The sequence below is a fragment of the Acanthochromis polyacanthus genome, chromosome 16 (genome assembly GCF_021347895.1).
Source record: "Acanthochromis polyacanthus isolate Apoly-LR-REF ecotype Palm Island chromosome 16, KAUST_Apoly_ChrSc, whole genome shotgun sequence".
In the NCBI taxonomy this organism is placed as follows: domain Eukaryota; kingdom Metazoa; phylum Chordata; class Actinopteri; family Pomacentridae; genus Acanthochromis; species Acanthochromis polyacanthus.
Genome location: NC_067128.1, coordinates 32400216 through 32415460, shown reverse-complemented (window position 1 = coordinate 32415460; position 15245 = coordinate 32400216). Strand labels below are relative to the sequence as shown.

General features: G+C 39.8%; 1 protein-coding gene across 1 annotated transcript; it reads right to left on the bottom strand.

Moving 5' to 3' along the window:
- Positions 1-83: 83 nt before the first annotated feature.
- si:ch211-142k18.1 (uncharacterized) lies at positions 84-15044 on the bottom strand. Its single transcript, XM_022195883.2, has 3 exons — positions 13949-15044; positions 5810-6342; positions 84-1087 (listed from the first exon to the last, which is right to left on the bottom strand). Exons 2-3 carry the CDS (start codon positions 6334-6336, stop codon positions 949-951), a joined length of 666 nt encoding a protein of 221 aa, XP_022051575.1. The 5' UTR covers positions 6337-6342; positions 13949-15044; the 3' UTR covers positions 84-948.
- Between the last annotated feature and the right edge of the window lie 201 nt (positions 15045-15245).

Here is a 15245-nt window from a genome sequence, read left to right as displayed (position 1 = left end):
TCCCCCAAAACATAGTGACGAGCTTAGAAGCTGTGAAAACATGACAGAAAACGTGCAAAATGAAAGCTTGCAAAACATTTTTTTTTAAAAAGCAGATTTTGCTTTATTGCCAGCTACTGTTTACTGGATCAAACATACATCATATCATACAGTACATAACCCAGATTTATATAGTGATACACATTGTAATTGCAAATATCAAAGCAGCCCTTGTTAGGATAAAAAAGTAGACACAATTATGTAGAATTCTCATGTTAAATAGGTAAACTCAGCTCTTATTTTGAATATTTCTTGTGCAGTTTCACAGTTTTTCTTCTTCTTTCTTCCTAACTGAAAGGAAATATCTGATTATTTTTTTACAGCATCTTGTCCTCACAGACAGTTTTCTCCAGACAGCAGACGTCCCGTCATAACAAAGCTGTCCCATTGGCAGATTTCTCTTCCTTTTTTGCTGTTGCAGAAACAAACTCTCCACTCTGCCACACGAGTCATTGTAAGTGTATCCTGGCCTCCATTTTTACCCTGGAACCAGATGGCCAAACCATAGCTTCCTCTGGAGGAGACTAACAGAGTCATTATGAGTGCTCTCAGAAGGCCCATCGAGTTTGATCCATAAACATTCGGCTTGGCTGCAGCCTGCGCCGCACACTGTTGCCATGTTTGACCTCACAAATTTCCATGAATAATGCCTGGATGGAAATTATTTAGTGGGTTACGAGGCTATGATTTTCTACCCAGCATTTTTCTTTGCTTTGCTGTGCGTCTGTGTTGATAACTAAAGGCTGACTTTGGCATGTTGTTGAATAACACATATACATAAAAATGTGAACATACATTTATAGGAAAGTTGTTTTTCCATCTCTATATCTTCCTGGGCCTCACGCAGGACATCAAATACAAGTTCAAGGATGGCATGTGAGCGCTTTTTAAACAGTCCTCAGCACTTTCTTAGCGGTGGATTTTGCCAATGTCTTTCAGCTGCTTGGCGAATGAAGCATGTAGCGCCTGTGATGAGCTCTCCAGCCGGCTGGCGATGTCGGCTGCAGCACGAAGCATGTCTTCAAAGGCCAAGGACTCTTCTCTGATTCTGCTCCGGAAGACGAACAATCCGGATCATGAGCGGGGTGACGAGCAGGAGAAAACACCGACACACAGGACGAAGACATGGCAGATGTGGAGAGAGAGAGTGAGTTAGTGAAAGAAGAGCTGAGGTACATTTTAATGAGGTCATACATCCATGAGTCCAAGATCTATACACCTCTTAAACCTCATTAGGGTCACCAGCTATCGCAAGGCTACATATAGAGACAAACAATCACACTCACATTCACATCTACAGACAATTTAGAATCATCAATTAACCTCAGCATGTTTTTGGACTGTGGTAGGAAGCCGGAGAACCTGGAGAAAACCCACACATGCACGAGGAGAACATGTAAACTCCATGCAGAAAGATCCTGGGAAGGCCAGGACACGAACCGGGGATCTTGTAGCTACAAGGCGATGCTAACCACCAAGCCACTGTGCAGCCCCAGGTTAATACATAGTGGCTATCAAAGCTGGTTATGTAAAGACTCAGAAGTCCTTTTCAGACATGATATACATAATATTACTGCTTAATCAGTCTTTCTATTTTTCAGACAGTAATATTTCTTCATTTAGACCAGGGGTGTTCAGGTGATGGTTCTTGACTTGATTTCAGTAGTTTCAGAAATCTCCTTAGCTGTTTTCTTTGCTTGATGGAGGCCAATAATTTCCCTTTTCTGAGACAGATTAACATCCTTTCCATGAGCACAGGATATTATCTTCCAACACGGTTGTTTAAAAATGAGAAGCTCCTCATTGCATCAGCTAGAGTTAAATAAATTGTAGCAGCTGAAGCATATTCATCACTGCAGTGACGATCCAATGGAAGGCTCTTTGCCGTTTGCTTAGTTAAATACAAGTGGCAACTTTTTTTTTTTTTTGGACAGGCAGTGTATAATTTCTGTAATATTTTATGATCTAAGGCTACACAGTCGCTTGGTGGCTAGCACTTTCGCCTTGCAGCTGGAAGATCCATGATTTGCATCTTTGTGACATGGAGTTTGCATGTTCTCCAGGTTCTCCGGCTTCCTCCCACAGTCTAAAACATGCTGAAGTTAATTTGTAACTCTAAATTGTCTGCATGTGTGAATATGAGTGTGACTGTTTGTCTTTATTTGTAGTACTGCGATCGACTGTCCAGGGTGTCCCCTGCCTTCAACCTAAAGGTGCTTTTCCACTAACACATATTTGGCTCGGCTCGACTCAGTTTAGGTCATTTTCCATGACAATTGAGTACTACTCATTGTGGGTGAAGTTGTCATAGCACAGTGGCCTGGAAGTCCCTTAATGTCATTTGTGTGTGACACAAACGCAACACAACAATAGAGAACCTCTTCATTCGCCCATGGTGCAGGTCTGGTTGCCATATTCAAATTCTGACAAGTTGCATGAAGAGCAATGTGCACCGTCGCTGTTGCCAGTTTTGTTTTTTTTAAATGCCGGGTTTGGATTTTGTGAAGGAGTCACTCTCATGTCTCGTCACTCCCTGTCCAATCAGTGGCCTGCCTTCTGTAGAAGAGAAGTCACATTATTGGCTCAACTCAGCTCGCTTGGAACCCCGGCCGAGTAGGTACTAAAATAGCACCTGGTGCTACGTCCTAATGGAAAACCTCACAAACCGAGTCGAGTCGAGCCGAGTAGGTGCTAGCAGAAAAGCGCAGTTAGCTTGGATAGGCTCTGGTCCCCCCCCCCACGACCCTAATGAGGATTAAGCAGTGTATAGATAATGGATAGATTTTAGAGGCAAAATGGTCTAACCCACAACCCAGATATAGTGTTACAGTAGCACTGCGAATGTTAGACCATTCTTGAAAACACAAAGCTTTGAATCCATTTTTCTCAAAACTGAAAAAGCTTCGACGGTGCTAAGCCCAGCATGCAGTGACAGTGATGCTGCAAAAAAGTGACAAGGGGATTGTTTTGGAGGAACATTTACATGCATGAAGGTGATGCAGGAAAATGTCTAATTCACCAAAACATTCAAACATGACCTCCTGATTACACCCTTCAAATCTGTATCATTTTAGAGTGTAGGCTGCTAGAAGGTTGTTGTTGTTTCCTGTAGTGACGGTGATTTTGAAAAACAAACAGATAAGTGAGGTAAAAGGTGCATGAAATGCGTAGGAGAAATGACGGGCTTATACCTGAAGTCTACATCCGGTGAGTCAGACTATTGTCAGATTAACAGAAGGGAGTCTGACAGGAGCTTTAGATACCTCGGCCTTCTTTAAAGTACGTGCTGCTGCATGTTGGATGAACTACTAAATTCAGATTTATTTCCTTCCCTGGCTGCATCTAATCTGAGGAAATGCCTAGTTAATGAAATCAGAAATTAGGGACTAATGGCATTACTATTTCCCAGAGATCCAAGTGAATCCTTCACAACGATTGTATTATTCAATCAGGAGTTCAGGACCAAAATTTACGATTAAACCAAAGAAGAACTTTCAGATACAGGAACAAGGAGTTATTTGGTACTTTTGATAGATAAATGGCTTAAAGTGACAAATTTAATGACTATCAATTGGGGCGTCCTGGTGGAGGTTGTGGTTCGTAAACTATTCCACTAATTTAAATACTGTTTAAGCACCATCTACCTTCACTAAACACTAAATTCATGTCAGTTGTTGAAGATGGGAATGGCTGCATGTTCTCAGACCACACACAGAAGATGTTCAACAGATAATACAGTTGCTGCAGGTTGGTGTGTGAATGCAGGCGGTGAGGTTAAATGTCAGTCCTGTCTGTGTATTCATATAATAAATCCTTTTCACATGAGATGGCTGACTGAAAGAAGGAAAAAAATGCTGTTAGTGTCTGAGCAAAACATCGATTCACTGCCTTCACTTTAACAGACATTCCCGCACAATAAACTTAATTCACAGTCGATGTAGATAGTCTGTTGAAATGGCAAGTTTTTGTGATGTAAAACAATGAGACACAGATGCACAATTCAGTGAAAATTTAAAAAAAAAACTAAATTAATATGGTTTTAAAAACGCATCTGAAGTATGCCAAAAGCATGTAGGGGAAATGTGTTACTGTGATGAAACCAAGGTTCAACTAAACAGAACACCAAAAGAACACCATGCCCACAGTGAAGCACGGTGGTGGCAGCATCATGCTTTGAGGCTGTTTTTCTTCAGCTTTAACAGCTGGGGGCCTCAGTCAAGGAGGAAGGAATTATGAAAATACCAGCCAATGTTGGCACAAAAGGTATCAAACTCATTTTAGTTCAGGGACCACATTCAGCCCAATTTGATCTCAAGTGACCAGTAAAACCAGAGCATAATAACCTATACATAACAGCATCTCTAAATTTTTCCCTTTTAGCTTTATATTTTTACCTCATCCCCCTAAAAGATTTACGTTTGTTCTTTAATTGAATTGCGCAGGTTATAGGTCACATTAAAGGTGGGAAAAGTTCTGAAATTATTTATCTTGGTCTCATTTTTTTTACATCACAAAACCTGGCGTATTAACGGGGGCATGTAGACTTTTTATATCCACTGTACATGCTATCACCGAAAATTTCCTTGCATCTTTGGTGCACAAACAAATAAGACCTGCTTTTGTTTCATACCAGCCATTATATTAATTGTCAACTATCCATCCATCCTCTATACACCGCTTTATCCTCATTAGGGTCACGGGGGGTGCTGGAGCCTATCCCAGCTAACTTGAGCGAAGGCAGGGGACACCCTGGACAGGTCGCCGGTCTGTCACAGGGCTACATATACAGACAAACAAGCACACTCACATTCACACCTACGGGCAATTTAGAGTGATCAATTAACCTCAGCATATTTTTGGACTGTGGGAGGAAGCCGGAGTACCCGGAGAAAACCCACGCATGCACAGGGAGAACATGCAAACTCCATGCAGAAAGATCCCAGGCCAAACCCGGGATTCGAACCGGGATCTTCTCACTGCTGGGCGAAAGTGCTAACCACTACGCCGCTGTGCAGCCCTAATTGTCAACTAAACCAATCTAAATCTAAAGTATTACTTTTGAACCACTGCCAATAACCTCGGTCCATTATCCACCAACGTAAAGCTCGTTGCCAGAAATTCCAGCGTTTTATTTGATCCTGACTTCAGTTTTGCTCAAAAAACTTATCCAGTCTTGCTCCTTCCAAATCAGAACAAACTCCAAGATTAAGCCGATGCTCTCACACTCAGAGCTGGTAAAATGTGTACATACACTCATCTTTTCCCATCTGGATTATTGTAGCTTCTCCTTTCCGGCATTTCTGTAAAGCTCATCTGTCGCCTCCAACTTGTCCTGCAGCTCAGCTTCAAACCGGTTTCAACAGATGACATCACATCACACCTATCCTGGCTTCCCTCCACTGGCTCCCTGTGCTGAATTGATTTTAAGCTTTTACTGATCCCTTTTAAAGCTCACTAGGGTCTCACGTCAAGCTACATTTGAGATCTGTTGACGCCTTATGAGCCTTAGATCCTCAGGTGGATCCATTCTGGTCGTTCCAAAGTCGAGGCTTAAATCTAAGGGTGACCGAGCTTCCTCCATCAGGACCTCTCGACTTTAAAAGGACCTGCCTGAGGGAATAATCACTTCTTAAAACCCATTTTTATAGACTTGCTTTTATGTGAAGTTTCCTTTAATTAGTTAGTCTTAAAGGTGCTATATAAATAAAGCATTATTTTTATATGAACTTTATGAAGCTCCACACAAACATGTTTGATTTACTGCACTCACTTCTGCATCCCAGCGAGGGAGTCTAGCACATCCCCCTCCAGCTGCTTCTCCAGATCTTCCTCAGCCTTCTCCACCACCTCATGGCAGCTCTTGTGGTCCTCTTGGGTGCCGATGACATTCTCCTTGATCACGTCTTCGTAGCTCTGGTCACCTAACTCCGCCCCCACATACTGCACCAGGTTCTCCATCACCGCCCTGTTTCCGTGCTGTATGGCCCTCAGGTAGTCCAGCTCCTCCCTCTGGGCCTTCAGCCTCCGAGCTGACGCCGTGTTGGTGTTGAAATAGACGGAGCACTTGTCCGGTTCGGGCTCAAAGTGGAGGACGGGCGACGGCGACGGAGCTGATGGGGTCCAGTCACGGCTGGTTTTTACCGGCTCATCACCGACCGCCTGCAACGTGTCATTGGTGGCCATTATTGTGGAGGAGATGCCAACTCCTGAACCCCAATCACCGTCTCCACTTTGGCAGAGTGTCGGGGTTGCCATGGATACCCAGGCCAAGATGAAGTTCATCCAGCAGCGCCACATGGCAACCTGGAAAGAGATGGAGGGACGGGGAATTTGATCAGCAGTGAATTTGAGCGAAGAAGATATTTTTGGTGCCTGGTTCAGAAGTACGGCTGCAATGTCAGCTAATCTGTTGACTATGTTCTCAATTAAAATATTAGAAAATTTGAGCAAAAAGTGTTAATTGATGTAAAGCCAAAAATATATAATTTTGACATGTTTTTGTTTACTACATAATTCCACATGTGTTCATTCATAGTTTTGATGCCTTCAGTGAGAATCTCGGTACAATGTAAATAGTCATGAAAATTAAAAAGAAAAAAAACCCATTAAATAACAAGGTGTGTCCAAACTTTTGACTGGTAGTGTTTTTGTGTTTTGATAGAGTTTTAGAATGTTTTAGGGTGTGTACTGTTTGTTCATTTAGGGAGCGGCTCTTTAAATCTGAATGACAATAAAGATTTTCTATTCTATTCTATTCTATTCTATTCTTCATAATGTTAGTCAATTATTCAGAGTCCTCTCATTTACAGAGCAGAGTATCAAATAAGCTAAGATAATAAAGGAACCGACATTTAAATGCAAAAACATCCTTTTGAAACATCAAGATCTCTACAAACCCCCACAGACCTGCGGGGCTATGAAGTGCAGACCCTCATTTGTCCACCGTCTTATTAAAATCGAAGCTAATCTAATTCTGCTCCCTCACCCATCAGGGATTCACACGTTCATTTTAACATGATTCAGCTGTGAATGCTAATCACCACAGGCTGTTTCATTAGGTACATTAGCAGAGCCCAAAGTCTAATCTGATGCTTTCCCTCGGTACTTCCTGCATTTCTCTCCTTTAAACAGCTTCATATAAATGAATGAAAGCTTCGTTATCATGCCGAAAGAAAAAGGCGTCCCAGCGGCTTCAAAGGCTAAACTGAACGAATGGGGCTTAAATGTGCTTTACAGTATTTAGACATTTATTGTATGCATTTCCCAGTAGTCCTTCCTTCTGTCACACCTCCTGCAATATAGAAATGTCTTCTGTTTAATCTTTGATACAGCAGCGGCTCAGAAACCTCTGAATGTCACACTGCATATTTTAACAGTGGTCATTTTTAAACCATGTACAGTTTGAAAGGGAACATTTCCTTTTTCTTGAACTTTAGTAAAATGTCATACGGAGCCCCTCTGATGACTTGGTAAAAAAATAAATAAATTGAGGCCACAATATAGCTATAACGTGTGCACGAAATACTACGTCGTTCCCACGAAATGCTACTTTGTTCCCATGAAGTAGGTACAACGTGTGCTCGACATACTAATTTGTGGCCACGAAATAGGTATAACGTGCCCACGAAATACTAACTAATCATGACAGAAAACTCCAGTTTTATGCTCAACATACCTGGCTTAGTAGTATGCCTACACCCCTCAGCTGTTCTTGAAAAGTGTCCTGATATGTGTGCAGGGCTGCAGCTCCTACAGACACAAATGAGTTTACGGCTACATATTAGCACAACAAAACAACGTGTAGTAACAGGATGAGGATAAAAAGTTTGTATATCAGAGAGGGTGCGCTCGATTTGCTTACCCAGCTGTCCAGGAATGATATTAATAGTATTAGTTAGTATTTTGAGCGCACGTTATACCTATTTCATGGCCACAAATTAGTATTTCGAGCGCACGTTGTACCTACTTCGTGGGAACGAAGTAGTATTTTGTGCACACGTTATAGCTATGTTGTGGCCACAATTTATTAATTTTTTTACCATGTCATCAGAGGGGCTCCGTAATGTCACATGCATCTTATATAATGCTACTTGTTAAAAAGCAATATGTAGTATTAAGTTAGAGAAAGCAGGTAATAGTGATTGATTCTCTGCCAAGGCTGCTCTGTCTTTGTATTATTTCCGACAAATATAATGAAATCTTGACAAAATTCATGGTCCACAGGGGCAGATCTGTAGTAGAATCGCAATCGTTCACTTGTCACAGTTACAGTGACGTTGTGCCATCTCTATCTAGCTTTATGCATTTATTGTTTGAGAATTCTCTCATTCTGAATTTCCAGATTATTGCACTTCAGGTGTTTTCTTCAAGTTAAAAAATAATAATAATAACAATAATGACAACACTACTACTACTATTACTTCTACTTCTAATAATAATAATAATAACAATAATAATAATAACTGGCTGAATGATAAAAATAAAGGACACTGGACACCCAGAACAGCTTGATTTCAACAAAATAATTATTTCAATTACTTTAGTGAACAAAATTTGTTTTTCAGCATAAAAAAAAAGCCAGAAAAATGGGAAAAAGTCAGAATTTGAGAGTCTTCAACACTCTTCTTGTGTAACAGAGAAATCTACATAAATTAGCAGCAGGAGGAGGGAGATGTGAGATTGTTTCTAAAGCTTGAAATGATTTAAACAATTAATTGAGGTGTCAAAATAGTTGAAATTATTAAGTTTCTGCTTTCCATTAAATGACAAATGGTCAAAGCTCTCAATGGGAAGCTGACTTTCCTTAAAATTAGGTTGCAGCAAACTGTTTATTTGGAAAGAATTAGATGATTTAAGTAGCTCTAACTTAAAGCTGTGATATTATATTACTTGTTAATGTAATCCTGACAAAAATGCACTTTAATTGCATGTTATTAGCTGAAACAGTTCATCAAAGTGGGTCCAAGATAGATAGATAGATTTTTTTCAGCGCAGTGAAGTTCCATTGTAAAAGCAGATGGTCCAGATTAGGTTTGTGAACTTAAGGCTACTAAAGATCATTCAGACCTCAGCCATATCAGGTTGTATGTTCTAGAATGAAACCGTACCTTTTGTAGCTCAGTTTGATGTCCTGTCCCTTGATTTTGGCAACTTCTGACATGAATTAAATCTTTAAATCAGAATTTGTGTGCCTTTCAATCTTTGAAAGAAGTTTCTTTTTTTTAGTTTAATCATGGCCCCTTGAATTTTTCAAATCAAGTTTCTGAAGTTGAGTGAAATTGGTTTTAAACATGTCAACAAAGCCAACGTGCTCAAACTGTACCTGTTTAGGTTGTTCACATTTTATAAAAATGCTGTTAAAATTTCCCTCCTTGGCTTCCAAACAGTCTCTAATTACAGCATTGAGTTGCATCCACAGAGATCCAAATGACATCATCTCTGTTTGTGCCTTCTAAAAGAAAATAAAGGCCTTTCCTGGTGGAATTTTACTGTTTATTTGTGCCTTTTCTGCTGTTTTCTGTTGCCAGCGCTATAAAAAAGTTATGTGCTGCTAAGCTGAGGTTTCACATTCTGTGGCTGGGCAGTGACTTAGCCGACACATGTGATGTTAGACCTTTAAAAGCTGACTTAGCGCTTTGCAGGAGTGCTGTTTTTAGTAACTAGCTGTTGTCTGGGGATCTTTCATGGCGTCTATTCACTCTGTAAACCAAGACAACAAGTGCAGAGTGAAGGGTGAGCTACTTTTGCAAAAATTCACAACACAAAAGGACTATTTGTTGTCTCAAACCGACTGTTCCTGCTTTTAAAGTCTTTCAAGTGTGCAGTGGAACAGCAGCCAGGTCACTTTATTATTGCTGACGAGCATCCAGGCTTTTCTCCATCACACATGCACAGAGAGAACATGCAAACTCCATGCAGAAAGATCTCAGGAAGGCTGGGACACGAACCGTAGATCTTCTAGCTGCAAGGCTAAAGTGCTAACCCCCAAGCCACTGTGCTCGATTTAAACATTTGCTCAGAATAAATCCTTCATACGAATCAAATTCTGTGAAAAACAGAAGCTTCCGTGCTTTGCTTCTCAGTCATGGACTTTTTGGTTGAACTGCAGGCAGTGTTTACCCTGAACAGATAACAAGTTTAGCAAATTAAAAATGTAAATTACATGTAAAGTCACGTTTTTTTCCAGTGTTGGACGTACTTGTGGGCATTCAGACAAATGTTTCAATGTTGTTTAACCCTTATGTTATGTTGTGGGTCAAATTGACCTTGCAGGAGTGTTGTTTTTGGTAACTAGTGGTTGTCTGGGGATCTTTCATGGCATCTATTCACCTTATAAATCCATGTGCAGAGTGAAGGGTGAGCTAATTTTGCAAAAATTTCACAACACAAAAGGGACGTTTGTTGTCTCAAACCGACTGTTCCTGCTTTTAAAGTCTTCCAAGTGTGCAGCGAAACAGCAACGGAGTCACTTTATCATTGCTGACGAGCATCTGAGCTTCTCTCCTCTCCATCTGGAAACGCGCTTAAAAAAAAACCACTGAACCCGTTTCTGTGAAGGATGCGGCGAACCAGAGCTCTTTCTGCAGTCGGAGCACATTTGGAGTTTACAGCAGAAGAGGAACTGTTTCTTTGCCTCATAGCTGAAGTGGAAATCTGAGTTAGCGCGTCTTGTTGGGGAACATGAATGCTCGGTCACGCCTGCTGCTGCCGGAGCGGACGCCGTAAAATTGTCTATTTATTTTAAGAAGAGTTGTGGTTTGGCCCGAACCCATAAAACAACCAAGTGTTGGCGGCTTCTGTTTGTGACTACTTCAAACAGTGACCTCATGTATGTTGCAGCAGCAGAAACCTTCAAACCAATCTGCAGGGACAGACACAATCAGTCAGTAATCAGATTACTTTCTTTTGACTGACATGTACATTGTGTAGCAGCAGACAGTCTTAATGAGTTTCACCAGAGCTGACACCAGACTGGTATCAATAAATAACTCACAGCATATGAATAGGGTTTATTATTTTGGACAGATATTATTTACTCATGAGTGCTAACAAACAGCCGTGGACCTGAATAGATATTGTCAGTCGCCTCATTGAGCCATGGTCTGTCAGCACTATCACACTAAATATTGATTTAATTAATAAGTAATGGAGTAAATAATGAGATATAAATAATGTTTATTAGGATTTTTTGGTTTATGTCATTTTAGGATCATGAAACTTGCCCAAGGTCAAATTGACATCATTCGTGTTCCTGAGAAATGAACTTTTCATCAAAAACATTTCATTCTAAGTGTCTCAATTTAAACATTTTCCCAGAATAAATCATTCGTAGAATCAAATTCTGTCAAAAACAGAAACATCTGTGTTGTAATTCTCACTCGTGGACTTTTTGGTTGAACTGCAGGCAGTGTTTACACTGAGCAGTGTTGGATGTACTTGTGGGCATTTGGACAAATGTTTAAATGTTGATTAAAGGTTTTTCCTAATTTAAATTCAACTTCGATGTGCATTTTTTATGATTTATGCCTTTCTAACTCTGTTAAACTGCTCAGAAGACATTTTGGAGTTCTATCTACTTCCAGTCATGGTCATGCTGTTTCCACTGAGATGCAGGATTTTATTTTTCTGTGAATAATGAGTAAAAACATGGCAGAAAGCATCTACAAGCTGCTTGGATTTGAACAAGATTCAGAAAACACACTTTTAGGTGAACCTTGTCATGAGGTCAGAGCAGAAAACGGTTAAATGCTAAACAGGATCTCGTGTTCCAAGACATTTATTGTCATTTATGAGTGCGATAGAGAGCAGCATGTCCAAAACTTTTTACTACTGTGAACTTTTACTGCTCTCGTTTGGAAGTAAATAAATCAAAACCTCATGGCTCAGAGTGGAAGAACGACACAATCCAGCCACATGGAAATGTAATTCATCCTTCAATATAACTCTGTTGTCTCTGCCTTCAATTACCATCGCAGCAGTAAAAGACACGAGTCAAAGGACATTTAGTGACATTAATTCAGTCTCTAGAACCAGAAAGCTCTCTGCATCACAGGCTGGCAGGGGCAGCAGCCTTTGTCTTTGGAAAATGTCTGCACAGTTTCCACGCTGGCATCTCCTGATTCGGTTGAAGCTGAGTTTGTGTTCGACTCTCTGTGGCCTGCGGTGACCTTTTTTGGCGTCGCTGTGAAGGATCTGTCAGTGTGAGGCGGCTTTCAGAGGCTGACTTTTCTTTTGGCTTAAAATAGCAGAAGACTTGTCTGTAGAAGGAAAGCAGCCACCAGCACCGACGTTAGGATACTTTGGATTGTAATTTTTTTTAAAAAGAGGCTAAGTCCTTATTCAGTCAATAGAATAAAACAACTACAATAATTATAACAATAACAATAATACCAATACTACTACAATTAATAATAATAATAATCTGCTGAATGATTAAAATAAAGGTGAAAGTAGGGGTAAAGTACTGCTACTACTAATAATAATAATTATATTATTATTAGTAGTATTATTATGTATAAATATTCACAATAATAACAATATTACTACTATTACTAATGATAATAAACAATAATGACAATACTGTTACTAATACTACTGCCAATAATAATAATAGTGATGATAATAATAATAATAATAATAATAATAATAATTGGCCAAATAATTAAAATAAAGGAGAAAGTAGGGTTATGGTACTACTGCTACTACTACTACTAATAATAATAATAATAGCAATATTACTATTACTACTACTAATTAATAAATTATTTCAACTACTTCAGTGAACAAAATCATTGTTTGTCAGCATCATAAAATGCCAAAAAAAAAAAGAAAAAAAAAGGCTAAGTCGTCATAATTTGCCTCCTGTGTAAACCACAAATCTACATAAATCAGAAGCAGGAGGAGGAAGATGTGTGACTATTTTTAAAATGTGACATGACTGAAACAGTTAATTAAATTGTAAAGTTTCAGCTTGCCGTCAAATGATGATGTCTGAAACACATGGGATGAAGTGAAAAATGAGGTCATTTGCAGAGATGCATTTACCGGTCAGATCTCTGAATGTTAACCCTTTACATGTGAGTACAGACCTTGTTGAATCTCATTCCATTTCTATGTATATGTATTTCTATTTTAGTTGTGTTTAAGCGCTAATCTGAGTGTTTGCAGAGCAGCTGCGGGTCAGAGTGTGAACAGGTGTGTTCCACAGGAGGCACAGTTACCGTTTATGGCAGTGAGGCAGAAAGAGACTCTACAGATTCAGTGTTTATAAAAAGTTCTCTGAAGCGCTCCTCAGTGACTTATTTCATAAACCGGTGCTATATAAATAAACTGCATTAAATGATAGGGGATAATTTGACAGATTTTTGGACATTTATGAAAAAACACAAAAATATTACCAATATTACAAAACCAGACAGAATTTACACATCTAATATTAAACAACAGTAACTACATATAACTGTGAGAACCCATTATTTTTCCCAAAAAACCCAGAAATAAAAAGCTTTTTTTGTTGTTTTTCATGAACAACATGGATAAATTTAAGTTTAATGCCATAAATGTATTTCTAAAATTACATACAATTGGTGAAATTTAACAGAAAGTTCTTTCATTTCATATAAATGATTTTAAAAATGCATAAAATATTAAAATGCATGTGTTTTCATCAGTTTATAAGCATTCTACACATAATGTAATATATCTATATGAAAAACCAGCACTTTTCTAAGTCAAAGGCAACCATCTACATCAACAGTAGTGTTTTACAATCAGACAACAATTTAAACAATTTGTAATAATGTATATAAATGCTATTTGATTAACAGTGGGCTCTGTATTTGTATTTCTGTACAAGTACACGTTGAGAAAGTCTCAGTGTAACAAAACTTTTCATAAATCCAAAACTTACCAAACTCTTCAGCCTCTTTTTCCCAGTCAAACAAATCCACTCCAAAGGTCCACAACTTCCATTTACACCCCGAGAGAACAAATGCTCGCTGAAGCTTCCTTCTTCATGTCAAGTGGGAAGAAAAAAAAATGCAGACACACGAACACACAATTAGGGTTTGGCTGCAGAGTTCGGTCGTCTGCGAGCCCCCGTCTGCTGCTGAAGGGGAAGGGGAGGTCTGCAGAAGAAAAAAAACAGGCTGAAACTGAATGATTTCTTTCTTTTGCGGTGGAAACAGGGGCTGGCAGAAGGAGGGGAAAAGAAGGGGTGTAATGTGCTTCACATGTGGGGACTCTGGTGGGGAGCAGGAGGGTCCACGGCATGAGGGGAAATGCTTCTCTTTTTTTTTATGGCCATACTGGATATACATTTACCATTTGTTTCCAGAAAAAGTTGCATTAAAGTACATCTATGCTTTGAATTTAAAATTTAAAATGCATGTTTTATGTGCAATGCAGTTTGTGTTATGGGTCATTCCTAGCCTAGCCGCGCTAGACAACCCACGGCAACGAATTTAATTCTCTGCCAGGGTGGGTCTAGTTACCCTCCATAAGGCTCGAGGCTGGATTCTCCTAAAACTGGCCGGACGAATCACCATGAAGTGTAGAGTCAGAAGGCGGGCGTAACGAAGTGACGACAGAGGCGTGACGATTCTGACAGAAACAACCGGTGCACAATAAACAGTTATCTTTCGACTCGGCTTTGGCCACAGCCCTTAAAGATTTGAAGCTAAAATTCAACTTGAAAGATAAACAAAGGACGGCACTGAAGTGTTTCATTGAGAAGAAAGACGTATTTGGACTTATGCCAACGGGATATGGCAAATCCTTAATATACCAGTTGGCTCCGCGGCTCCGCTGGTTGGGAAGCTAATGGGACTTAGCCACAATCCGCCGGTGCTCTCGGAACTACGTCAGCCTATTCGTTGCGTTGATTGGTTGTATACCTACCCAATTGCTGCAGAGGGATTTGATAGACAACCTTTTAGCCCACCTCCCTCCCTGTCGAGCTTCCCTAGACCCTTGTGCCGTCAGAAACATGGGTGTAGCATGGCTAGGCTAGGTCATTCCAGAATTGGAGTACAATTGGGCTTCAAAATTTTGAAAAGCAAACCTTCTCTTTTACAATTTTCTGCCACATATTCATAAATAATAGGCAATAAACTATCAAAGGCTTGATTGGCTCAGCTTACACATCAGTGGTTCCATTTTTATTCCATGTTTTATATGTTGTTTGCTAACCCTACTCTAATCACAGG